The sequence below is a fragment of the Chionomys nivalis genome, chromosome 7 (genome assembly GCF_950005125.1).
Source record: "Chionomys nivalis chromosome 7, mChiNiv1.1, whole genome shotgun sequence".
Lineage (NCBI taxonomy): Eukaryota > Metazoa > Chordata > Mammalia > Rodentia > Cricetidae > Chionomys > Chionomys nivalis.
Genome location: NC_080092.1, coordinates 59093127 through 59119824, shown reverse-complemented (window position 1 = coordinate 59119824; position 26698 = coordinate 59093127). Strand labels below are relative to the sequence as shown.

General features: G+C 44.1%; 2 protein-coding genes across 10 annotated transcripts in view; both read right to left on the bottom strand.

Moving 5' to 3' along the window:
* Positions 1 to 406: 406 nt before the first annotated feature.
* On the bottom strand, positions 407 to 6019 carry Rskr (ribosomal protein S6 kinase related). Of its 9 annotated transcripts, none has more exons than XM_057774911.1 (12): positions 5890 to 6019; positions 5060 to 5308; positions 4880 to 4963; positions 4716 to 4784; positions 4313 to 4382; positions 4002 to 4106; positions 3805 to 3845; positions 3018 to 3045; positions 2822 to 2911; positions 2659 to 2747; positions 2443 to 2553; positions 407 to 2065 (listed from the first exon to the last, which is right to left on the bottom strand). In XM_057774911.1, exons 1-12 carry the CDS (start codon positions 5944 to 5946, stop codon positions 1841 to 1843), a joined length of 1218 nt encoding a protein of 405 aa, XP_057630894.1. In that variant the 5' UTR covers positions 5947 to 6019; the 3' UTR covers positions 407 to 1840. The 9 variants fall into 9 exon arrangements, with proteins under 9 accessions (XP_057630894.1, XP_057630895.1, XP_057630889.1 ...); XM_057774912.1 differs by having other exon boundaries at positions 5060 to 5305; positions 5890 to 5960; XM_057774906.1 differs by lacking the exons at positions 3018 to 3045; positions 3805 to 3845.
* Positions 6020 to 6247: 228 nt separating this feature from the next.
* Bltp2 (bridge-like lipid transfer protein family member 2) overlaps positions 6248 to 26698 on the bottom strand; it is a 33983-nt gene continuing 13532 nt past the window's right edge. The window contains exons 22-39 of the mRNA XM_057774273.1: positions 26516 to 26615; positions 26205 to 26407; positions 24869 to 25163; positions 21303 to 21460; positions 19894 to 20100; positions 14960 to 15059; positions 13331 to 13513; positions 12735 to 12856; positions 11878 to 12033; positions 11668 to 11789; positions 10827 to 11007; positions 9514 to 9600; positions 8868 to 8978; positions 8603 to 8738; positions 8381 to 8511; positions 7849 to 7950; positions 7447 to 7581; positions 6248 to 7027 (exon numbers count right to left, since the gene is read on the bottom strand). Coding sequence (XP_057630256.1) covers positions 6848 to 7027; positions 7447 to 7581; positions 7849 to 7950; positions 8381 to 8511; positions 8603 to 8738; positions 8868 to 8978; positions 9514 to 9600; positions 10827 to 11007; positions 11668 to 11789; positions 11878 to 12033; positions 12735 to 12856; positions 13331 to 13513; positions 14960 to 15059; positions 19894 to 20100; positions 21303 to 21460; positions 24869 to 25163; positions 26205 to 26407; positions 26516 to 26615 — 2709 coding nt within the window. The 3' untranslated portion in view covers positions 6248 to 6847. The remainder of the gene's footprint in view (positions 7028 to 7446; positions 7582 to 7848; positions 7951 to 8380; positions 8512 to 8602; positions 8739 to 8867; positions 8979 to 9513; positions 9601 to 10826; positions 11008 to 11667; positions 11790 to 11877; positions 12034 to 12734; positions 12857 to 13330; positions 13514 to 14959; positions 15060 to 19893; positions 20101 to 21302; positions 21461 to 24868; positions 25164 to 26204; positions 26408 to 26515; positions 26616 to 26698) is intronic.

Here is a 26698-nt window from a genome sequence, read left to right as displayed (position 1 = left end):
TTTTTTTTTTTTTTTTTTTGCTTTTTCGAGACAGGGTTTCTCTGTGGTTTTGGAGCCTGTCCTGGAACTAGCTCTTGTAGACCAGGCTGGTCTCGAACTCACAGAGATCCGCCTGCCTCTGCCTCCCAAGTGCTGGGATTAAAGGCGTGCGCCACCACCGCCCGGCTCACTTTCTAGTTTTTAAAAATTGTATTTATTGAAGAGTAACTTCCAGCTTCTAGATCACATTTTCTTTTTTTAAAAAGACTTATTTATTAATTATGTATACAGTGTTCTGTCTGCATGTATGTTGTAGGCCAGAAGAGAGCACCATTTCTCATTACAGATGGTTGTGAGCCACCATGTGGTTGCTGGGAATTGAACTCAGGACCTCTGAAAAAACAGTCAGTGCTCTTAACCTCTGAGCCATCTCTCCAGCCTTTTTTTTTAACTTTTAATTTATTTTTATTTTTATTATTTTTTTTTTGTTTTTTAAAGACAGGGTTTCTCTGTGTAACAGCCCTAGCTGTCCTGGAACTCGCTCTTGTAGACCAGGCTGGCTTCAAACTCACAGAGATCTGCCTGTCTCTGCCTCCCGAGTGCTGGGATTAAAGGCGTGCGCCACCACTGCCCAGGTACATTCATCTATTTATTTATTTCTTTGGGGGATTGCATATATGTTGTGTCTTTCCTTCTCCCATGGGAGTCTTGGCTTCACAGCAAGTCCCTTACTCACTGGACCATTTTGCCCTTTTTCTTGAGATAGGGTTTCAGTATGCAGCCTGGCTGTCCTGTGTAGACCAGGCAAAAGTCACAGAGATTCACCTGCCTTGTTGGGTCGCTGGACTTAAAGGCATGTGCCATCATGCCTGGCATATAAAATTAATTTTAAATTATTTTTATGTGCCTGTGTGGGTATGTTTATGTATGTGGGTATTCACTCTAAGGAAGCCAGAGGTGTGGGCTCTCCTTGGAGCTGGATTTATAGGAACTTATGAGGTCCCCACTTGAGTGCTAAAAACTCAACTGAGTCCTCTGCAAGAGCAATGATCATTCTCAACACTGAGCCATCTCTCCAACTCCTATATCGTTCATTGGGGGGGGGTCCTCTGTGTAACAGCCATGGCTATCATGGAACTTGCTCTGTATACCAGGCTGGCCTCGAACTCACAGAGATCTTCCTGCCTCTGCCTCCCAAATGCTAGGATTAAAGGTGTGCACCACCACCTCCTGGCAGGTCATATTTTTTTTTTTTTTTGGTTTTTTTTTCGAGACAGGGTTTCTCTGTGGTTTTGGAGCCTGTCCTGGAACTAGGTCTTGTAGACCAGGCTGGTCTCGAACTCACAGAGATCCGCCTGCCTCTGCCTCCCGAGTGCTGGGATTAAAGGCGTGCGCCACCACCGCCCGGCTTGGCAGGTCATATTTTTAACTGCAAATTTATTCAGGTGTTGAAATGCCAATTTTTGCAATCTGTAAAAAACATTCACGTTGCTTCTGACTAGTTTGTTAAACATAAATAGCACCTCGGGATCTCACAAAGTGTCATTATTGCCCAAGAAAGGAAGTATCGCAGAAAAACATGGAGATGGTAAAGTTTAAGAAGCTTTTGTTTGGCAGCTTAAGGAAAGTACTGGAGAAGTGAAATAAAGGTCACCGCCTTGGCCTGCGATTGAGAGGTGGGCTGTATGATAGGAAAGCATTAGGGACAGTTTTGGCTATCAGCTGCAGAATGCCAAAGATCTAAACTCTGGCCCAATACCTACAATAGAATAGTAAGGGACAACAAAGAAAAAACTGGATCCTCAAGGTGGTCATACTGAGTTGGTAGTAAAAATCCTCAGGTTTCCAGCTGGCCCCCAAGCTACAGTAGAGAATCAGCGGAGATGGTGTGGACCAAGGACTCCAGATCACAGTCAAAGTCCTTGAAGGGCATGGTCTCCAATGGACTGGTATTTTGTGTCTCCATGACAAGGTCCACTGGCTGCTTCTTTAGGAGCTCAGGGTCAAAGGCTACACCCCGAAAGAAAGGGTGGCCCTGGAAGTGATGCAGATGACGTAGACGGTGCAGAGGATTCTGGCATAAGAGCTGAAGGAGAACAGAAGGAGACTGCGCTAAGAAAGGCTAAACAGAGGCGAGAGGGAGCAAACAGTCTATGTAGCTATGGAAGGCAGGAAGATTTGTGAAAGAGAAGCATGGTGGTTGGAGAGAGTGGGAGGACTGGTGGGGATGAAGGAGATGAACCTGCAGATGATAAGGTAGAACTGGCCCGTGCTCTTCAAAAGGACCTTCTCTTCTGGTGAGGAAAGGATTTAGTGGCAGAAACTCAGGAATGAGATCTGCCATACCAGCTACAGGGGAAATGGGTAGTTGGAGCATCTCAACCCTCATCAGAGAGAGAGAAGAGCTGGGAAATCACTTCAATGGGCTTGGGAGTCTAAAAGGAAAGTAGTTTGTACCCTCACCTCATGGAGCAGGAGTGAGAACTCCTGAGTGGCAGAAGCTGGCATCTCAGATTTACAGTGGGTCACACTTGCCAACATGGCCACATGATCTCTCTCTGCAGCCACTGGGAACTACATTAAAAGGGTAGGAGGCAGGAAGAAGACAAGGCTTTCTAAGGTCTTTATTCCACCAAGTAAAGCTCTCTTCCCTGCTCAGCACCACTACTGTTCTCTCACCTTACCAGTTGCCAGACAGAAAAGCAACACTCCAAGGGACCACCAGTCAGCAGTGTGGTTGTAAGGCCCACCACTTAGGACCTCTGGGGCTATGGTATGAAAGGGGCTTGTCACTCACTTCCCTGGGTGCTCCTCCCCACCAGAGCTTTAGCTGCTTTCTCACCCATGTACTGAAGAGTGCCACAGATGGTGTAGGCTCGTGCTCCCTGGGATAGGCGACGAGACAGACCAAAGTCTGTCAGTTTCAGGTGGCCTATGGAATAAGGAGACAGTGTTTTGACCTACGTCTTTTTTTTTTTTTTTTTTTTTTTTTTTTTGCAGAAGTAACATTCATCCTGAGACTGGAGGAGAAGACATACCTCGCTCATCCAGAAGGATATTCTCCATCTGAAATCATGGGCGAAAGGACATTATCTTACTCTTTCCACTGACTCTGATTTGGTTTTTTCATTGTTATTTTTTTTTTTTTGGTTTTTTGAGACAGGGTTTCTCTGTGGTTTTGGAGCCTGTCCTGGAACTAGCTCTTGTAGACCAGGCTGGTCTCGAACTCACAGAGATCCACCTGCCTCTGCCTCCCGAGTGCTGGGATTAAAGGCGTGCGCCACCACCGCCCAGCTTCATTGTTATTTTTGACATAGGGTCTCGTTATGTAGCCCAGACTAGCTGGGAATCTGGTATATATATCAGGCTAGCCTCAAACTTGTAGCATTCCTCCTGCCCCCACCCCCAACAGTGCTGGGTATAGGCAGGGATGACCACACCTGGCTTTCTTTCAGTCCACTCAGCATTCAAACCTATCCTTGGAGGACCCATACCTAAAATCCTTCGCATCCATAGGAACCCAAATAAACTGTTTCTGCTCCCCAGTGCCTTCTCAGACCTGTTGGAACTTCTTTTTTTTTTTGATTTTCGAGCCAGGGTTTCTCTGTAGCTTTTTGTTTGTTTGTTTGTTTTGTTTTGTTTTTCGAGACAGGGTTTCTCTGTAGGTTTTGGTTCCTGTCCTGGAACTAGTTCTTGTAGACCAGAGATCCGCCTGCCTCTGCCTCCCGAGTGCTGGGATTAAAGGCGTGCGCCACCACCGCCCGGCCATGTTGGAACTTCTTATTGAGGTTTTTCCTCAGACTAAGAAAAAAGACTTAACTCTACCTTTACATCCCGATGGATGATACCCAAGTCATGGAGATAGCCTGTGGAGAACGGTGAGCATGGGTGTATGTAAAGTCTCATCTATGCCAGTTTCTATAGCCTCTATCCCATCTCTCCCTGACTTCCAGAATTGAATATCAATCCTGTTTTCCCCTCCCCACCAACTTATTCTATTTCCTTTACCACTTTTCACTTACACAGCACAAGGACCAGTTCAGCAGCAAAGAGACGGATAGAAGCCTCTGGAAAACCACCAACAGCAGACCACAGGGAGTAGAGATCCATGCTGCAGTAGCTACACACTGCAAAGCGCCAGAAGTCTAGGCAATATCTGGGTTCTACAATGCCTGGGCTCAAGGCATTATAGACTTCCTGCCCAAACTAATCCCACCAGCCTTTCCCCTCTTCTTTCGGATTACAGAAATACTATTCTGCAAAGCAGAATAGCGTCAGGTTAGGAGAATGGTCTGTGGGCCTTTGTGGGTGAAGACAAAACCAGTCCACTCACTAATGAAGAGGTGTCGCTTCCCCTGCCAGCTGTCCCCCAAGCTGTGTACAAAAGGATGGTTGATCTGTCGCTAGAGACAAAGAAAACAGCAAGTTAGGAAAGAACAAGCTTATTGCTGATTAAGAGTAGCCAAGAAATCAGGTGTTGCCTTGTGTTGAAATGAAGTGCTGCTTCATCTGAGAGCTCATTTGGGACTACCTGAGAACCCTGGAGCCAGCACACTGCTAAGGAGAGTTCCCTGGCAGAACCTGCAGTGTCTACAACTAAGAACGACTTTCTCAGGACTTATTTCGGTGCTACATTGCACCAAGGTGGAAACACGGGGAAAGTAGAGCCAAGAAAAGCAGGTTAAGTTGGACTTTCTCCACCAGAAATTTAACCGTGCTTTCAGAATTCTGCATACCTGGATGCTAACCTCCTCTTTGCACTGCCTCAGGGTATCCCGCTGTAGGACTTTTACTTTGGGCACCACCTACAAATGGAGAGGCATAACTCGTGGAAAATAATGCTGTTCAATTTATTCCTCCTAATCTCTGAAACTAATAGGTTGTACTGGGTGACTCCTACCTTCACTGCAAATACAGCTTTTTGGGTACAATCTAGAACTTTCAGGACAGTTCCAAAAGACCCTTTAGCCACAAGGCCTAAAATCTGAACAAAAAGAAAGAAAAATGGAGAAGAGGGCACCTGAGACTGGCTGCTTCTAGATTCCTCCCAGACACACTTCCCGGGACTCCAATGACCTACCTGCAGCGTCTGCTGCCCCCTAACCGGCCTCATGGGAAACTCTGGTAGGAAGAGGCTGATGAACTGAGGCACTGGCCACTCAGACAGAGGCTTCTCTAGTTGCAGTGGGACTGGCTGGAGGAGCTCCTGATGCAGGCACTGATGCCTCTGTAGTCCCCTTAGTTCTTCCACTCCTGACCTGATGGCCCCCATACCACAGAAGAGGCTCTTCCAGCCTCGGGCCCAGGGACCCTGGATGTTGCCACCCTGCTGAGAAGGGAACTATTCTAAGCCTGCTCATGAGGCACTGCAGGTTCTACCCATCTTAACAGGTACTCCTTCTGAAGTCTTAACCTCTAAAGCAGTAGTTCAACTTTCCTAATGCTACAACCCTTAATACAGTTCTTCATGTTATAGTGATCCCCAACCATAAAATTATTTTCACTGCTATTTAATAAGTGTAATATTGCTACTATTATAGGTTGTAATCTAAATATCTGAAATGCAGATTATCTAATGTGACCTCAAGGAAAGGGCTGTTCTACCCCAAAGGGTCTTAACCCATAGGTTGAGAACCACTGCTCTAGAGGGAAGGAAAATTCCCAGGCCTTGTGATGTGACCTAGATTTCCTCAACGTAATTCAAAATCTTGATGACAATAACAGTTTTGTCTTCCCTATGACAAACCAGGAATACAATCTGTGCCTGAGTGGGGCTATTCACATAACAGCCTCTGTGCCCAGACCCCCACACTGGCTATCACTGACAGGCTCCTAACGAGGCACTTTCTGGCCTCAGGCCCATACCTCATTCACTTCCCATTCATAGGCAGCAAGAGCCCCATACCCTACCTTCTGAGGAGCAGATACCCGGGTGTGTTGCCCCTGCCGACAGCTCACGGTTCCCATCCCCAGCCTCTGCCTCTTCTCCTTCTGCTAAATCTGCTGTCCCAGTTACATAAGCAATTCCTCTCTCTGATGCTGTAGTACCCAGGAGCCCCGCCTCTTCCAGTGTACACAGACCCATCAGCTTTAGGTGAGTATTGTACCAGGCTGGGAAGTATCTATTGTACGACTTCAAAGCAATGGAGAACAGCCACAGTCATATTACAGTGGCAGTTAAAAAATGGGTGGGTTAGTGAGGAGGGAAGGACACAGACAACTTGAACGTTTTTACTCAATACAACTGAAAAAAAGAGAGAAGCCAGCATCAAATTTAAAATATTTTTTTTCTTTAAATCTTTTTTTTTTCTCCATTCTCCAGGGGATTCCCCAGGAGGGAAAGGAAGGTACCCATGGCCAGCCCTGGCTCCTAATGCCATCCTCCCAAGTGAACACAGATTGGGAAGCTGACCCCTCCCCCAACAGTAACACCTTTCATACAACAAGGCAGTGGAGTGAGGCACAGAGGATCAAACCCTCCCCTCAGCTTACTGGCACAAAGGGAGAGCAATTACACTTAGAAATATATATATATGTCTGTTTATAAAAATTTATCATACTTGATCAAAACTATTCCCCCACCCTTTCTTTTGCCCCCAAGAGTAGGATACTAGGCTTGAACACACTCCATAGGCCTTCTGGTTCTCTTGCCTTTCTGGCCCTGGAACTAATAAGCATGAGGGAATTTAGCACTTTTGTCCACCATGCCCTGCAGGGACAGGCCAGTTGTTGAAGTGTCTCTCTCGGCTCCCTATAAGCTCCAAAGCCCCATAAATCCTGTGGGATGAGGGGAAGCTCTGCCCACCCTCAAGTCCCTGGATCCTGAACCAGAGTCAGATTCGATACTGCAGTCACTTGGATCTCCGGATCACTTGCGCCTGCTAAAGATGGACTTCTTGCCAGGGTTCTTGTCACCCACACTTAGACCAATAAGGAGCCGCGCTTTCTCCTCTTCCTGCTGTTGCAAGTTCAGGTCCGATTTTGTCTCTAGCTTTCCCCGGACCTCAGACCCTGTTGCAGGTTTCAACCTTAACTTTTCTTTGATTACCTGGCAAGTGGAAAGGAGTAAAAGGAAAGGCAAAAATATTAGTGGAAAGGCCAAACAATTCAAACTGAACCAATTTAAAAATTTATTAAATTTACATGCAAAGCACAAGGGGGCAGTTCAAAATATATAAATAATAAAGTATATAAATAATGGTTTCTGCTTTCAAGAAGCTTACAATCTAATCAGAATCCCTAAAGCTGAGGTTGTAGCAGCCCTTAGTTCCCTCAAATTTGATAGTTAACATGAAATAAAACAGCAAATATTTGATCATATTGTGGCAATGTCAAGGACAAAATCAGTCATTTTATCTGCCCCTTTCTTGGCTATCTTTTAATATAGCGTAAAACAAAATGCCCCTAGGAAGGCAATTTACTTGCCAGTCCCTGCTAACGAAACAGCCATGAGCCCTGGCGAGATACCTGGGCAACCAGAGCTTTTCGGCTGTCCCTTTTGACAGCCATAGCAAAGTCCAGCCATGTCCACGTGTTGTTGTGGTACTCCAGACAGGGTAGCACCAAGTTAAGGTCACCCCAGTCCACACTGTTCTTCTCACCCTGCAAAAGGAAAAGGAGGAAGAAAAAATTACATCAGCTGCCATCTTGACTCTAAGACAGTACTCGGAGTATAATTCCTATGACAGCAACCTACAGATACAGACTGGATTTCCCCTACCTCAGCCTGGTATTGGTACTGACTCCTGCAGGAAGCAGAAGCAAGAGCAGGGTTGTCATCATGGCTCACTTTCACAGGAAGCCTGGTTGTCACTATCATCTTTAGTTCCCTTCCTACTCTGTTCTAGAATGTGCTGGGATGGGACATACCTTATAACTGACACACAGTGGAACTTGTGGGATTTTTATGTATATGAAGGAATTGTTCATGGCAGCTCGCTCTTTCATCTTGTCAATATCATCAACTGGGTGCTAGGAAAGACAAGAAAGGAGTATAAGCCTCTAAAACCAGAAGAAATAAAATATCCTAAATATTACTCCCATCTTCTCAACCTTGGAATAAACTCAAAAGAAAAAGACCCAGCCAGGTCCAACAGCTCTGGCTGCCCTGGAACTTACTCTGTAGACCAGGCTACAAAAAAAGATCCATCTGCTTCTGCTGCCTAAGTGCTGGGATTAAAAGCACGTGCCACTACTGCCTGGCTAAAAAAACCTTTTAAGCATATTAAAATGTTTTTATTTTTGTTTTTGAGGGCTTCTTTTGCGAGACAGGATTCATGTGGTCCAGGATGCCCCTGAACTCATGATGTTCCGACTCCTGTCTCCCAAGTGTTATGATTATAGAGTGCATTACCACAATCAGTTTCTCTGATTTTTCAGTCTTTAGGGACATGTGCCATACCTCAGGTAATTTGCGAAATGACCTTCTGACCCCAGAACTCCGGGTCAAACCCTGTGCTACACCCTTCCCAGGGCCTAGTGGAACTGCATCATCTGTTGCCATCAGCTGCCGAGGCTTCACTACTGGAATTCCTATGAAAAAGCAAACACCAACACATCCTTTTCCTGAAGTGGCTTTGGGTGCTATTCTATTCTTCTGGCATTCCAGAGTAACAATTCTCACCAGTTGTCACCAATTTCGATTTATCCTCTTCATCACCAACTTCATCATCTTCCACATTTCGACCGGGAAAGAAAAATCCCATCATTCTATGGAAGAACTGGTGCGACAGCTGGATAGTGAGAGGCACCACATTCACCTGTGGGGGAAAGAGATGAAGAAGCAGTTAAGCTCAGGTATTAGCCTTGTCTTTAGTTACTAACCAGTCTAACAGGTTTTAGTGTGATCTGCCCTTTGACCCTGGGTTCCCAAGGTACCGTTTACTAACCTCAAAGTGTTCCTTAACAGAGATACCCCCAACAGGTGGTCGGACTTTGCTGAAAAGGCGGAGGGCTAGTTGTCTCCCCGACTGGCAGGAACTCTGGGGCCGCAAAACCACCTATAAGGCAAAGCAAATAACCTACTAAATGTCTTCTCTTTTTAAAAATCAACTTACAGAGCCAGGCGATGGTGGCACACGCCTTTAATCCCAGCACTCGGGAGGCAGAGGCAGGCGGATCTATGTGAGTTCGAGACCAGCCTGGTCTACAAAGCTAGTTCCAGGACAGGCTCCAAAGCCACAGAGAACCCCTGTCTCGAAAAAACCAAAAAACAAAAACAAAAACAAAAAAAAAAAAAAATCAACTTACAAAACAAAACAAATCAATCCACAAACCTTCCATAGAAGAACTGAAACCAACAGCCTTGCTAAGCTGGGCAAGCTATACCATCTCAGATCACACTGCTTCCTATTATGAGTTGATATGAAAAAGCCATCACAAATACCCTTTGCTCTAAAGTGTGTGTGGGGGCGGGCTAGGAATGGGGAAATAAGGCCTGCCATATAGATGGGGGTGTAGATTAGTTGAGTGCTTGTCTAGAACGAACACAGCCTTGCCTAAATACCATCCTCACCGCCCCCGCAAATGACTTGCCTTATAGATAGCATTGGGGAGAAGATTGTTCATCGTGAACCAGCCCAATTCCAGGAGATGTTCTGCTGTGTCATCAGACTTATTCACCTATAGACAGACAGATTTGGTCCTGTTCATTAGCTTTCCTTAGGAACTCGATAAGAGAATTACTATATGTGCTAATCTAACCCCGATTACATTTTTCTCCTTCTTTAAATCAGAATCTCATAAAGCCTCGAACTGTACCCGTGGCTGGCTTTGAACTCCTGATCCTCTTTACACGTCTAGAATGATGAACTTATATGCACGCACCATCACACCTTATCAATATCTCTTTCAATCGCAACTGTTACTATTTTTCCCTTGTTTGTTTTTTGTTTTGAGACAGGGTTTCTCTGTAGCTTTGGAGCCTGTCCTGGAACTAGCTCTGTAGACCAGGCTGGCCATGAACTCAGAGATCCGCCTGTCTCCGCCTCCTGAGTGGAGTATGCACTACCACTGCCCAGCTTCAATCTCATATACAATCTACAAATCCTCTAATCTAGTGTTTCTCATGAGTAACACCAGTTAAACCCCCAATTGTTAATACTTTTAGTTATTGTGATATTTAAATATCTCATTTATTTTCAAACATCCCTAGTAATATTTTTCCCAGTGTAGGACATCTGCAGAAATGCTGTATCAGAATGGTGCTATTGCAGCTTGACTTAGAAAATTACTTCCCTCTCAGCCTTAGTTTTATGAATAAACCACCCCCATTGTTTTTTTTTAATATTTATTTATTATGTATACAATATTCTTTCTGGGTGTATGGCTGCAGGCCAGAAGAGGGCACCAGACCTCATTACAGATGGTTATGGGCCACCATGTGGTTGCTGGGAATTGAACTCAGGACCTTTGGAAGAACAGGCAATGCTCTTAACCGCTGAACCATCTCTCCAGCCCCCACCCCCATTGTATTTATTTATTTATTTATTCATTCATTCATTCATTCATTCATTCATTCATTTATTTATTTATAAATTTTTTCTGGAGACAGGGTTTTTCTGTGTAGCCTTGGCTGTCCTGGAACTTGATTTGTAGACCAGGCTGGTTTCGAACTCAGGAGATCCACCTGCCTCTGCTTCATGAGTGCTGGGGCTAAAGGCATGCACCACCCACCTAGGCTGATTAATCTTATCTATACACTTATCATTTATTATAGGTCAATGTGTCTCTAATCATGACCATCATTAATAACCATATAATTAGCCCTTTTATCTCTACATGGATTGAACTGGAATAGGTTAAGACCCCGGACTAGCCTGGTGCTGTATGACTGTGTACCCCAATACCTTGCTGTAGAGGAACCTTTGTAGCTCCAGCTCAGCGATTCCCAACTGTCCATCTTCCTCTGTCAGGCGCCAACGTGCCTGAGCAAAGTAAAACTCAGTGCGACGGACTACACTCACATCTTCCTGTTGTTTCCGCAGCTCCATTTTGTTGGCCCGCTGCAGTTGGAAATCCTTAAAACATCTATGCGTGAACAGGAGAGCCAAACAAGTTAGGGAAAGAACACACAGGCAGGAGTGCCTCATAATGCTGCAGACTCTAATTCCAGAGACCAACCTCTGGCTTAGCTAATGCTTAATTTTTTTCCTACTGATGCATTTTTCTGACACTCTGAACTATGCAATAGAAATCCTATCTTGTAGTTGGATAGCTTCTTCTTCTTTTTTGTTTGTTTGAGACAGGGTTTCTCTGTAGCTTTGGAGCCTGTCCTGGAACTTGCTCTGTAGACCAGGCTGGCCTCGAACTCACAGAGATCCGCCTGCCTTTGCCTCCCAAGTGCTGGAATTAAAGGCGTGTGTGCGCCACCACCGCCCAACCTCAATTTTGTTCTTTAGTAATCAGTTTTAATGTACTTTCAGTTCAGATATACACTGCTCAGGCCACAAAAATTATATTTCTCAGGTACCTAATTTTGTAGCAGAGCCTTTCCCAGGAGCACTCCAGTGAGAACCCAGAGGAGGGCTTTCCTGTTTGCACTTACCACTATGGCCAACCTCAGCAAGGCTTATGGGAAGAGGTGCCTGTATCTACTTCTACATTAGAATGCACACTAGACCTAGACCATCATAACACGGGTAAGAAAGACAGCCCAGCTCTCAACTGAGTGGAAAGACTACTGGGTACCTGATGAGGATGTTGAGCTCTTCACTTTCCAGCTGCAGGTTGGCCTTTTCCTGGTTTAGCTGTAACTGAAGTTTTTGGTTCAGGTCAAGCAAGTTCTCATTCTTGCTGTCATCCTGTAAAGACTAGAGAAGCAGGAGAGAAGAAATTACAGAGATCCTCCCTGTCTGCTGCAGGCGAGCTCTCTGTCCTCAGGCTACCTGGGGTGAATACCTTCATGATAGAATACATCTGTTTCTCTAAGTGCCGGATCTGGGCCACATGTTGCCGCACAGCCTCCTGCAGATGCAATATGCTACTGCGCTGCTCCTCAGGATTGCTGGAGATCTCAAGCTGGAACCTGACACGCTGTTTCTTTTCACTATGCTCCTAAAAGAAGGGAAAAGGGAAATGTGTAATTTTTTGTGTGGTGCTGTGAATAAAACCGCAGAGTTTCACGCATGCTAAGTACACTCCCAGCACCGTGAATTAACATTTTCTAAATGAGTAAGTTTTGTAGAAAAGTGAATGGGGCCCTCTTCTGGAAAGCTGACCTTTACCAGTCATGATCAGTAGCAAGAATAAGGGGTAGGTCAATGTAAAAGATCTGCAATATGGATTGCATAAACTACAATGTAGAGATGGAGGCAAAAGTGTGTAGTTACCATTGTTAGAGATGTATGGTTGACTGAGAACTGGTTAGAACAAACTCTACAGTCCTAGAGACACTTAAACCTTAACTATTTGATTTCTTTTCTTTTGGTTTTTTGAGACAGGGTTTCTCTATGTAACATCCATAGCTGTTCTGGAACTCACTCTGTAGAGTAGGCTGGCCTTGAACTCAGAGATCTGCCTGCTTTTGCCTCCTGACTGCTGAGAATAAAGGCATGTGCCAGCACTGCCCAGCAACTATATGATTTCTAACAACTATGACTAATTGAGAAGATATACCAATCAAACTAATAGAGATTCTTTCTTATCCACTGAGCCACCTCATCAGCCCAGCATTACTTTACTTACTGTGATCCAAGTAAGGACAAGGTCAAAGTGCAGGTGAGGCTAACCTGAATTCTAGAAGGGCTAATGCTCACCTTCCGCTTGGGTTCTACATGGAGCAGCAGGTTGTTGACGATGTCCAGAATCATAGCATACTGAGCTGGGTTGGTAGAAATTTCCAATTCGTGGTGGATGAGAGTGAAAGTATCCACAGCCCCTAGATAATTGTTAGCAGTTAAATAAGAGGTTCAAGTTTCTCCCTAAATATTCAATCTCCTAACACACACACACACACACACCCACACACCCACACACCCACACACACATATATTGGACTGGGTTTCACTATGTAGCCCTGGCTTGCCTGAAAGGCCTCTGCCTCCTAGATGCTGAGAGTAAAGTTGTGGACTACCACACCCAGCCTAACAGACATGGGAACCACTTCTCTTAGTCAATCCAACAGAAAGGGAATAAAAGATACTTGGGAATATGCTTATTTCAGAATAGCAAGTAATATCCATAGTCCCTATTTCTTCTAAGACTACAAGTTGGTTGTTCTAACGGCTGAACTTAAAGTACAGACATACTGCACAGGAATCCCTTTAATAATTTTACTGTCTTAAAACCACTAAGGAAATAACTACTTCACAAATCCCCAGTCCTCCCTAAAAAGCCTTTAAATCCTGAATACCTTCCTGCTTCTTTAAGAGATCCTCCTTTTCCTGGTTCTCATGAACCTCAGGTGGCTTAATTTGAGTTGCTAGTTCAGGGTCAATGTCATGACTGTAACTAATATAGTACATTCGGCAATTACAACGTGAAATGATCCGCTGGACCTGCTGGGCTTGCTGAGCTTCAGCTGGCTGGTTCCAATCTGGGAAGAAGTGAAAAAGATTCTCTAAGTAAGGTATGGTGCGAGCCTCCCATCTGTATGACTCTAAGAAATTCCAGAAATGTGGCTGTCAGTCTCAAACAGCAATAAAATACTACCACTTCAACATACACTCGTGTTAAAATAGATAAACTGGAGCTGGAGAGGTGGCTCAGAGGTTGGGAGCACTGACTGCTCTTCCAGAAGATCAGGGTTCAATTCTTAGCACATACCTATCTGTAACTCCAGTTTTAAGGGATCAGATACTCCCACACAGACTTACATGCAAACAAAACAGTAATGCACATAAATAAAAACAAAAACAAAAAAAAAACAGAAAAATTGGGACCACACACGGTAGCACACACTTTTTTTTGTTTGTCTGTTCTTTTTTGTGTTTCGAGACAAGGTTTCTCTATAGCTTTGGAGCCTGTCCTGGAAATAGCTTTTGTAGACTGACAGAGATCTGCCTACCTCTGCCTCCCAAGTGCTGGGATTAAAGGCGTGCGCCACCACCGCCCGGCTGTATGAGGTTACTTTCATCTATGGTATCTCTAAAGGAGAGATTCTAGAAAATGGCACACTGTACTTTTTTTTTTTTTTTTTCGAGACAGGGTTTCTCTATAGCTTTGGAGCCTGTCCTGGAACTAGCTCTTGTAGACCAGGCTGGTCTTGAATTCACAGAGATCCGCCAGCCTCTGCCTCCTGAGTGCTGGGATTAAAGATGTGCATCACCACTAGGCTTACATTTTTAGGGGAATGGGGGTAGCACACACTTTTAATGCCAACGCTTGAGAGGCAGAGGCTGGAACTCTTGAGTTCCAGGACAGCCTGGTATACACAGGTGAGACCCTCACATAAACAAGACTAAAGGCTGTTGTTGTGGAATATTACTTTAACTATGTAAAAATGTATTATGTGGCTATATATTGCAACTATATATAGAGCTAGATGGATGGATGATACTGAGATAAGGCTTGGTATGTAACTCTAAGGTACAGCAAACACCTGGCATGTGAGTGACCCTGAGTTTGATCCCCAGTACTGCCAAAAGCTAAATAAAAACAGTATGTGGCTCATGCTTGTAACCCCAGCATTCAGCAGCTTAAGACCATGAGTTTGAGGGCAGCCTATACAGACTGACACATTGCTTCAAAAACTGAAAGGAGCCGGGCGGTGGTGGCGCACGCCTTTAATCCCAGCACTTGGGAGGCAGAGGCAGGCGGATCTCTGTGAGTTCGAGACCAGCCTGGTCTACAAGAGCTAGTTCCAGGACAGGCTCCAAAAAAACCACAGAGAAACCCTGTCTCGAAAAACCAAAAACCAAAAAAAAAAAAAAAAAAAACTGAAAGGAAAAAAAATGCAAAATGTAGGTTAGATAAGTAAATGAGACCCCTTTGGAATGCACATTTACTCCAAATCATAGCATAGGAGAGGAAGAGAGCTGACCTGTAGTTGTGGTAACCATGCCTCCCACTGCCTGCCCACTTTCCATCAGCTCCTGAACAGAGTCCAGACTACGTTCCCGGTGCTCCTCAATATTCTTCACCTGAGAACAGAATGAGGAACTTTAGCTCCTGGGGAAAAGGTGGCTTATTCTAACACCACCATAGATGGTCGTGTTTCAAGTAATTTTATGCTGCAAAAGAATGACAGATTGCATGCCCAATGGTAGTCCCATACCTGTAATCTCAGTAAGAGGCTGTGAGGCCAGCCTGGACTACACAGTGAGTTCCAGGACAACCTGGTATACACAGCTGAGACCCTCACAAAAACAAGAGGTTATTGTTGTGCAATACTATTTATTTATGTAAAGATGTGCTATATTGTTTATGCTACAGAATATTACTTTAACTATGTAAAGGTGTGTAAAGGTTTGTTTATGTTGCGTTTGTTTAACTAGGTAAAGATGTGTTACATTTGCTTATGCTGCATTTAATTATTTAGGTAAAAATGTGTTGGTGTTTCACCTTGCCTGCCTAAAGCACCTGACTGGTCTAATAAAAAGCTGAGCAGCCAACAGCTAGGCAGTAGAGAGATAGGTGAGGCTGGTAGGCAGAGAGAATAAGTAGAAGCAGAGAAGAGAAAGAGAACAAAAGACGAGAGAACAAGGGAGAAAGAAAGGGAGATACCCAAGGTCAGCTAGGCACACAGTAGAGCATACGTAACGAAAGAAAGGTAAAAAGCTCCAAAGCAAAACTTAGATGGAAGAGAAACAGGTTAATTTAAGTTATAAGAGCAAGTGGGACACGCATAAGCTAAGGCTGAGCCTTCATAACTAGTAATAATCCTCCTTGTCATGATTTAGGAGCAAGTTGGTGGCCCCCGAATAAGCCTGCTACAGGTTGTATCACCTAATGACAGTGTGGTCATCTTAGTCCATACAGAGAAAAATACTCAACACACACACACACACACACACACACATACACATACATGTATTATATCTACATACATATGCATACAACATGCACGTACACACATACTACACATACACACAATATATACATATAACTATATAATATATAGCTATACCTATACATATAATACACACACACATATATATTTAAAGTCTGACTTTCTTGTTTCTACCTCTCAAGTGTTGGGATTATAAACATGGGCTAAGATGCCTGGCTAGTATGTTTTCTGTGCTTTTTGGTATTTTGTATCTTCAGAGAGAAAATCACCCTGAACTGAAGTATGATGGCTAACACCACGAGATCAGCAATTGGGATCAGCAAAAGACAGATCTCTTGAGTCTGCTAGATTTTGAGGTCAGCCTAGTTTACCTATCAAGTGCAAGGTAGCTAATACTATACAGTGAGACCTCAAAAACTACAGCCAGGGGCCATGGAACTGGTAAAATGCTTGCTGCTGAGAAGCTAGGGTCTATCCCTGGAACTCACATAAAAGGGGAAAGGAAGAGATAGCTCAGCAGTTAAGAGCATTTGTTGTTCTACCAGAAGACCAGGGTTTAGTTTCCAGCATCAACAACAGGCAACTCAAACTACCTGTAATTCCAGTTCTAGGGTATAGGTTACCCTCTTCTGGTGTCTGAAGGCATGTATGTGGTATATACACAGACACTTAGGCACTTACATACACATAAAAAAAGCAAAACCAATTCCACAAAATTATCTTCTGACCTCTAAATACACACATCTCTCTCACACATACAGTAATTTCAAATCCCCAGCACCCATGTAAAAAGCTAGGGATGCCCTTTCATGCCTGTAATCCCAATTCTATGGAGGTTGGAGTCAGGAAGATTGCCAGGGCTTGTAGGATCCCAGTTTAGCTTCAGGGTCAATGAAAAACCCTGTTTCAAGGGAATAAGACACAGCTTGATAAAGTAAGACACCTGACACCATCTTCTCTGAACATGCATAGGCACACATCCCTATACATACATGACATGCTCACTTATACATACACCCATTTAAAAAAAAAAAAAGCATTCTGACACTGTTGCCTTGGAGGCCAAGGTAAACAACAAAATAAGTATCACAGCCGGGCGGTGATGGCGCACGCCTTTAATCCCAGCACTCGGGAGGCAGAGGCAGGCGGATCTCTGGGAGTTCGAGGCCAGCCTGGTCTACAAAGGGAGTTCCAGGACAGGCTCCAAAGCTACAGAGAAACCCTGTCTCGAAAAACCAAAAAAAAAAAAAAAAAAAAAGTATCACAGGACTGGCAAGGTGGCTCAGTAGTTAAGAGCACTCACTGGCTGTTCTTCCAGAAGATGAAGGTTCTATTCCCAGCATCAACTGAGCAGCTTACAACTGTAACTCCAGACCCAGAGGATCCAATATCCTCTTCTGGTCTCTGTAGGTACCAAGCACACACCTAATACACAGACATACATGCAGGCAAAACACCCAAACACGTTTTTAAAAAATATTAATGCTTCAAGGACTGGAGATGGCTCAGCAGTTAGGAGCACTTGCTGTTCTTGCAGAGATCCCAGGTTCAATTCCTAGCACCCACATGGCAGCTCACAATTACCTATAATTCTAGTTCCAGACTTGAAACCCTCTTCTGGTCTTTGCGGTCACCCACAACCACATAAATAAAAAAGAAAATCTCAAAAACATATAGAAGCCAGGTGGCGGTGGCGCACGCCTTTAATCCCAGCACTCGGGAGGCAGAGGCAGAGGCAGGCGGATCTCTGTGAGTTCGAGACCAGCTTGGTCTACAAGAGCTAGTTCCAGGACAGGCTCCAAAACCACAGAGAAACCCTGTCTCGAAAAACCAAAAAAAAAAAAAAAAAAAAAAAAATATATAGAAACCCATTAGATCAGATGGCAGATCTATTTAATTACAAAGTTACAAGGGAAAGACAAAACAATAGTATTCTAACTCCAAGGATCTGTACTTTAATGCTAATGCAATTTGGGGGAGAAAAAAAAGACTTCAACTGGGCTGGAGAGACGGCTCAGAGGTTAAGAGCACTGACTGCTCTGCCAGAGGTCCTGAGTTCAATTCCCAGCAACCATATGGTGGCTCACAGCCATCTGTAATGAGATCGGGCACTGTCTCCTGGAAAGTGTATATATAATAAATAAATTTAAAAAAAAAAAGCCTTCAATCAATCTCTATCTTGCAGTGTTCCTTCCCCAGCCTTAGCCAAGTGTTCAGTCTCACCAGCTAACAGAAACACTGTCTTGCCAATGTACTGACTTAAAAAAAAAAAAGAAAAAAAAGTGGCTGTATGGGCTACTATCTACCTGAACACATCTAATGTTTTCAAAGCACCTTCTCATTTGATTCAAGAGGGCTCATAGCTGTACAATGTACAATGATGTAATTGTCAAACAACCAGACTCCTAGATAAATAGTCTTCCATTTGATCTCATAGCTTTGCTGAAACAACCAATCACCTTGATGAAAGGCCATAAAAAGACTTGTCTAGCCATGTGGCAGAGGTTTCTGCGCTACAGAAGCGGAATCAAAATGATCTCCAGTTGGAGGTCACCTAGGCTACACAGAGTTTGAGACCATTCAAGACTACATAGCAAGACTTGTTTCAAACACACAAAACAAAGTTTTCAGACCCACTGTCTATTTTCTTAATTGCCTGTTAGTGTGACATTAAGAGGGACTAAAAACTTAGAAGTTCCCACAGCTAAACACTAGGTGGTGCCATGGGGGAAGAAGGATTACAGGAGTCAGAAGGCACAAGGACATGCCCCACAGAATCACTTAAGCAGGATTCATAGAGATTCACAAAAACCAAAGTGACAAACACAGACCTGTAGGGTCTAAGCTAGGTCCAAGCTAGGTCTTCTACATATACCTTATGATTGTGTAGTTTGGTGGTCCTATGGGACTCCTAAAAGTGGGGTGTGTGTGAGTTTGTGTGTTGTGGGGGAGTATATCTGACTTTATTGCCTGCTCTTGGGACCCCTTCCCTCCTACAAGGTTACCACATCCAGTTGTGATGAGGGTTTGTGTCTAGTCTTATTGATAGGCCATGTGCTGTGGAAGAAACTGTGTACACTGTAAATATGTATTACTTTCAATGGTTAATAAAAAAGCCAATAGCTGGAAGGGTAGAGTTTAGGCAGGAGAGCCAAACTGAGAGGATGATGGGAGGAAGAAGGACAGAGTCTCTCAGGAGTCTCAAAGCAAGACAAACGTGCCGTGTTGAAAGAAGGCACTGCCATGTGGCAGAGGGTAGATAAAAAATATGAGTTAATTTAAAATGTAAGATTTAGCTAGTAACAAGCCTGAGCCATCAACCAAGCATTACAATTAATAGTAATTAATAGTAAGCCTCTGTGCATTTATTCGGGAACTGGTGGTCCTGACAAAAAGCCTGCCTATATCCATGTGCCATGTTTGGTGGATATCCCTGTGAGGCCTGGTTTGGTTTGGTTTGGTTTTCCAAAGGGAAACAGGAGGAAGTGATCTAAGGGAGAGAAGGACTATGAAGACTGCAAACATGGGAAACTATGATTGGAATGTAACGCATCAAAGAATAAAAGATTTTTTTTTTTTTTTGGTTTTTCGAGACAGGGTTTCTCTGTGGTTTTGGAGCCTGTCCTGGAACTAGCTCTTGTAGACCAGGCTGGTCTCGAACTCACAGAGATCCGCCTGCCTCTGCCTCCCAAGCGCTGGGATTAAAGGTGTGCGCCACCACCGCCCGGCAGAATAAAATTTAAAAAAAAAAAAAAAAAAAGACGTTTTTGTCCGTTTACTCTACAGCTGGTATATAAGACATTAGAGTACTGTGTTCCTATACCACAGAGGCTGCTCACATCAAGGGGTCAGCAGCTTCCTTTTTCTACTAAGCAGAAGGTAAGTACTGTGAAGAATCTTCCAGTGGTTCTAGTAAAAGGGACTTAAGTAGAGACAGAATGGCCTTCCCACCCATGCTGACTGACCTCTAGCCAGAGCTGTCGGCCATCCTGTTCAGCAGGGCTGCTTTCAGTGGTGGCAAAATACTGCATGCCATCTAACAGGCAAGTCCAGGATGTCTTTTGTTTTAGTGTGTCACCATACCAAGCTGGATGGTGTTGGCACTGCAGCAACTGGGCTTTGGCAGCTGACACAATGACACAGCCTTCTGTCTCTGCTCCACGCAGGACCATCTGTCAAAGAGAAAATCAGAGTCTTATACAAGACGGAAGACAAGAAGGATCTTCAGGTTACTTATCTGACTGACTCAGGTTTACAGAGTGAATGTCACTGGGTTTTATACTCAGAAATGATTACTTAGGATACCTGAAGAAAGGGACAAATCTACTGGGCATACTAGTGCACGCCTTTAATCCTAGCCCTCGGGAGGAAGAGGCAGGCAGATCTCTGAGTTTGAGGCCAGCCTTGTCTACAAAATGAGTTTCAGGACAGTCAGAGCTGTTACACAGAGAAACCCTGTCTTGAAAAACAAACAGGTCGGGCAGTGGTGGCGCACGCCTTTAATCACAGCACTCGGGAGGCAGAGGCAGGTGAATCTCTGTGAGCTGAAGGCCAGTCTGGTCTACAAGTGTGAATTCCAGGACAGGCTCCAAAGCTACAGAGACACCCTGTCTCAAAAAACCAAACCAAACCAAACCAAAAAAACAAAAACCAACCAACCAAACTAACAGAACAAATCTGAGGTCTATCCACCCTTCTTCAGTTTAGATGTGGAGAAGCACACTCATAACTTCTGCATTCAAAAAACCAGGGCAAGCCGGGCGGTGGTGGCGCATGCCTTTAATCCTAGCACTCGGGAGGCAGAGGCAGGTGGATCTCTGTGAGTTCGAGGCCAGCCTGGTCTACAAGAGCTAGTTCCAGGACAGGAACCAAAAGCTACGGAGAAACCCCGTCTCGAAAAAACCAAAAAAAAAAACAAAACAAAAAAAAAAAACAAACACCTTTAATCCCAGCACTTGGGAGGCAGAGGCAGGCGGATCTCTGTGAGTTCGAGACCAGCCTGGTCTACAAGAGCTAGTTCCAGGACAGGCTCCAAAGCCACAGAGAAACCCTGTCTCGAAAAAACAAAACAAAACAAAACAAAACAAAACAAAAAAAAAAACAAACAAACCAGGGCAAGATGGTCAAGTTTGAGGCCAATCTGAGCTATACAGTGGGATCCTATTTTATTGTTTTGTTTATTTTAATTATTTTGAAACAGGGTCTCACTATATTGTCCTCAAATTCAGAGATCTACCAGGTTCTGCCTCCTAAGTGTTGGGGTCAAAGATCTTTAAAAAAATTCTATCTTTAAAAAATATTTTTTTAACTGGTGCAAAGTAAACAATATGATTGGGATCTAGCCTTTTTTTGGCATCCTATAAAGAAAATGTACCTGGCAGTTAACCAGCTCAATAAGGCAGTTTCGGTTGTATATGTCATCCGTCTGGCAGGCAGCAATGCCACACAACTGGTCACTCATACCGGACTCCTCTTCTGTGAATACTACAAACCTATCTGTCTCTTCAATCAGCTTCTGTAACATGTAAGCACCTGGGAAAGAAGTGGGGAAAGGTCACCATCTCAAAGGGAAAGAGAACATATCCAGGGCCACACTGATCTTCCATTAATTCCTATCTAGGTAAGGGCTGAGATATATCTTTCAACCCGGAACACCGGTTCAGTTCGCTCTACCCCACCCTTGATCCAAAATAGTAAAAGTTTCTTAGTTCCCCCATCAATGTTAATAAAAGATTTCCAATAGAAATAGAAACACCAGTTTAGCCGGGTGGCGCACGCCTTTAATCCTAGCACTCGGGAGGCAGAGGCAGGCGGATCTCTGAGTTCGAGGCCAGTTTGGTCCTACAGAGCTAGTTCCAGGACTCCAAAGCTACTGAGGAACCCTGTTTTGAAAAACAAAAAACAAAAACAAAACAAAACAAAAAACCCCACCAGTTTAAATGGCACTAGTTTTTTTCCAAAGGGCCCGACCATGACAGTGGTAGGAATTGAACCCAGGTCCTCTGTGAAAGCAGCAAGTGCTCTAAACTGCTGAGCCATTTCTCCAGTCCCTGCTCTTCTCCTTTTCAGACTTGGTTATGACTATTCCCTCCCACTCCCTCGTCAGCAATGGTAACATATTCTAGCTTGGCTACTTCTCCCGAAGGTCTTAAAGTATCTCCTGAGACCCTGGCATGTCCCCTCCTTTCTCTTAGTAAGTTTGTCTAACAAAGTATTATGGTTAGGAGTAGTGTCAGAATTAGACTAGCTTGCCTGTGGTCAAGTTCCTATCTCTCTAACAACTATTCAATTGTGACTTTGGGCAGCTTGCTTATACTCTTTGTGACTCAGTTTCCTTATCTGTAAAATAACAGCAACTATCTCATAAAGCTCTTGTGACGACTTAATGAAATAAAAACGGGGCTGGAGAGACGGCTCAGTGGTTAAGAGCATTGCCTGCCCTTCCAAAGATCCTGAGTTCAGGGGCTGGAGAGATGGCTCAATGGTTAAGAGCACTGGCTGCTCTTCCAGAGGTCCTGAGTTCAATTCCCAGCAACCACATGGTGGCTCACAAAGATCCTGAGTTCAATTCCCAGCAACCACATGGTTGCTCACAACCATCTGTAATGAGGTCTGGTGCCTCATTACATTTTATTTCATTAAAAAATGAAATAAAAATGTTTTCGCAGAGTGTCAACTACACAATAGCAACTACTATCATCTTTTTAATATTTATTATGTACACAATATTCTGTGTGTATGACTGCAGGCCAGAAGAGGGCACCAAACCTCATTACAGATGGTTGTGAGCAACCATGTGGTTGCTGGGAATTGAACTCAGGACCTTTGGAAGAGCAGGCGATGCTCTTAACCTCTGAGCCATCTCTCCAGCCTACTACTATCATCTTTTTGGCATTAAGTTTTAGCTCTGTGAAGAAATGTTCAGAAACTCTTATCTCTAGCTTAAAGCCTTAGACTCATTTCCAGATGTCAGACTTGCCTAGATATCCTACCACTCCCACAGGTCCAAAGCTCTTCAGTCTATGACTCTTCTATTTCTGATACCACAGTTACCAATGTGCCCACAGATCAATAGCCACAAACCTTTAGGCATCACTACCCACTCACTTTTTCCTTTTCTTTTTCTTTTTCTTTTTTTTGAGACAGGGTTTTACTGTGTAATAGCCTTGGCTGTCCTGGAACTCACTCTTAGACCAGGCTGACCTCGAATTCAGAGATTCAGTTGCCTCTGTCTCCCAAGTGGTGGATTTAAAGGTGAATGTGATTACTACCCAGCTATACCACCTGCCCTTTAAAAAAGATTTTTATTTTAAGTATACGTGTTTTGCCTCAATGTGTATGCCTGGGCATCAGACATACACAGTATCTAAAGAAGCCAGAGGACATTAGATTCTTTGGAACTGGAGTTGCAGACTACCACCCTAAGGGCTGGAAACTGAATTTGGATCCTCTAAAAGAGCAACCAGTGCTCTTAATCACTAAGCCACTTCTTTAACCCCTACTTGTTTTGCTTGACACAGTTTATTTATTATGTGGCCCTGACCATCCTGGAATATATGTAGACCAGGCTGGCCCTCGAACTGAGACTAATGTCACTGCCTCTACAGTGCTGTACACCAAGCTTCTTTTTTCACTTTAACTTCTTCCAGCAGCCATGTCTATGCACACAGCAGCATTCCATCTATCACAACCATTCCAGCTGCTCCGCCTCCTTCAGTCCTTGCTGCCTCCTGTTGACATATTGTGATAGTTTCCTCAACTGCTTGTCCACATACAGCCCTCTCACATACACCACTGCTACAGTTACCTTCCTAACAGCCAAAATCTATCACAGTCTAGTCAAAGACCTTCAGTGCTTCACTGTCCCTAATGAAGAAGGACCTGCGAGGAAGGTCCCCAAATGATCTCTGTGTTTTCTTTTTAACCCATTTTCTCATTCCATTTGGTACCATGTCAGAGAAAACTGTTCACTCTCCTTTGAACACAGCACCCTCTCCCAATGCCATTCCAATTCAGGTTATTCCCTTTGCATTGACTGCCCCCTTTCCCATTCCCACACATTCCAATCATGCCATATCTTAAAATTAGGCTCAAATGTTACTGCCTCAATAAACCCCTGCCTGATTGCATGCCCTGTCATGTAAAGTCCCTAGTCTTTGAATTCTTCTTGTGGCATTTACCACTTTTCACCTTGTTCTCAGGCTCACCCACACATTTCTTGCCCTAGTCTTATCTTTTAAATTTTTTCCCAGGGTGCTGGAGAGATGGCTCAGCAGATAAAGAACTTAATACTGTTTCAGTTCCGTTTTTTCCCTTTTGAGACAGGGTTTTTCTGTAGCTTTGGATCCTGTCCTGGAACTCATTCTGTGGACCAGGCTGGCCTCGAATTCACAGAGATCCACCTGCTTCTGCTCCCCGAGGGCTGGGATTAAAGGCGTGCGCCACCACCACTCAGCTGTGTTTCAGTTTTATGCCAACTAAGTACTTAAATTTTTGTTGCCTGAACAAAATAATTAGATCAAACGATACAAGACTGTGGATATGGTGTTAGTATTTGCATAGAATACAAAGTCTTGAGCTCAATGTTCAACATTAAAAGTTAGAAAAAGAGCACAGTCAGAGCTGTTACACAGAGAAACTCTGCCTAAATAAATAAACAAAAAGAAAGAAAGAAAAGAAACAAACAATTTTTTTTTTTTTTGTTTCTCCCAACAGGGTTTCTCTGTGTAGCCCTGACTGTCCTGGAACTTGCTCTTTTGATCTCAATACTTGCTGATCTCTTCCTGGACAAAGGGTCAGATTTCTGACGCTTCCTCTTTATGAGGAAGCTTTATAAACCTAAGATGGGCAAACATATAAAAATGCTAGTTTAATAAAACCTTTTCCAAGTCCATGTTCATGTTCTAACCCTAAACCCGAGCATCATCTGCTCCAGCCTACCTCCTGATGATCCCTTATCAGGCCGTCCACTGAAGCTAGGAGTGCTGACGTGAGGTGGGACTTGGGCATTAGGTGGGATACCACGTTTTGGCTTTTTGGCTGACATCTGGGGATCAATCTTCAAACCTTTCAGGGCCTCAGTAGAGAGATTACGTTTGAGTACAGCTGCCTTTTTGTAGCCATCGTATAAGCCAAAGGCAATGTCCCTGTTGGTGGTCGTCCAGGAAATCCGTAGGTCTACCAAGTACAGTTGATGTGTATGAAAGGCAGGGTCACCATCTCGAGTAGAGAGCTCCTGAGGAAAGGGCAAAGGACACCAGGATTACACAGACATTCCACCACTACTCCTGGGCAAAAAAATGCAGAGACAGACGTGTTAAACCAAGGTGGCTCTGGGGGAAGAGATGAGAAGACCCTGAAGAAAGAAATATTAAGTGGTCTTAGTCTGTACATTACTTTACTCCTAACTGTACCTAATGCATTTTTCATGAATCTGGTAATTTCAAAAGCTGTTCATAATTGGGAGAGACGGAGAAAGCCAGCACTACATGAAGTGTTAAAAACTTTTACTTCATTTCATGAAGACCAACAGACTTGTTAAAGGGAGAAATCAAGAGATTTTCTTTATGGGGGGAAGTGGTTGTGCTGGGGTTTGAACTCAAGGCTTTGCAAACACTTAAGGCAGTGGTGAAGGACAGAAAATTCAAATCAAGCTTGGGTTTGAAGGGAAAAAAAGCCATAGCAGCAAGGGGCCAGTGATATGGTTCAGCACTTAAAAAGATCTTGCCACCAAGCCTGGAGACATACACAATAAATGTAATAAAGATAAATTTTTAAAAGCTGGTGAGATGAGTCTGTGGGTAAAGGTGCAGCCACCAAACCTGAGGCCTTGAGTTGGGTCTCCTGGACTAATATGGCGGGAGGAGAAAATCACCCACACTGGCTGTCCTCCGACCTGCATGCGTACACGCCCACACATCCACACCCAACATGCCTACTCACCCGATAAGCAGTCTTCAAAGGAAGAAGAAAAGCTGACACAGCTACACCAAGTAACTGTATCATAAAGACACACATGCTATGGTTAGGAACCTTACCTCTCACCCTAATGTGATCATAGTTGGAGTCAGGAGATAATTAAGACTGGATCAGGACATGAAGGAGGGTAGGGCCCACATGACAGCAAGAGCCATGACTGACACTCTATTATTGGACCTCGCAAGTCTCCGAAACCACTAGAAATTTCTGTTATTTAAGACACCAGTAGTCTATTTTGCTCACTTAAACTGCAACACCTACTAATATAACTGATGTAAAAAAGAGTGTCAAACAGTACCTCTTCAATGGTGCGATTACTGTGCCGTTGGTACGTAAGGGAAGACAGGCTCAGTAGGTGGGTCTTGGTTATCAAGGGATCAAGGCAGTGGTCAGCATTCTCTTCAGTAGGTGAAGCCATCAGGTGCACAGTCACCTGACTTAAGTCACTCACCATCTGGGTCACACTCCACTCAGAAATAAGGCGCCGCATCACTGTGCCAGCTGAGAAAAGAAGCATACAGTCCATGTAGGATGGCATGAAGGATGTGAGTCATTAGAGAAGAGGAGAATGAAGGAACAGACTAGGAGGAATAGAAACTCTGGCCTGACCTTGAGGTATAAGCCGCTGAGTTCCCCGAGTGAAGACGTGGCCCTGACTGCACTCAATCTGGATGCCCCGTTGCTGGGCAAATGAGGCCCAATAATGTACCTGGTATCAAGAACAAAGAACTGAAGAACGGACATCAAAGGGATGAGTCAATATAACATTTAGCTGGGTTCCCCTTTCTTAGT

Coding starts and splice junctions, on each gene's coding strand:
- Rskr (XM_057774911.1), bottom strand. CDS start 5,946: ATGGGAACCGTGAGCTGTCGGCAGGGGCAACACACCCGGGTATCTGCT. Junction 4,383..4,715: donor AAGAGGAGGTTAGCATCCAG/GTATGCAGAATT, acceptor CTTTGTCTCTAG/CGACAGATCAACCATCCTTT. Junction 2,748..2,821: donor TGGCACTCTTCAGTACATGG/GTGAGAAAGCAG, acceptor TTCATACCATAG/CCCCAGAGGTCCTAAGTGGT.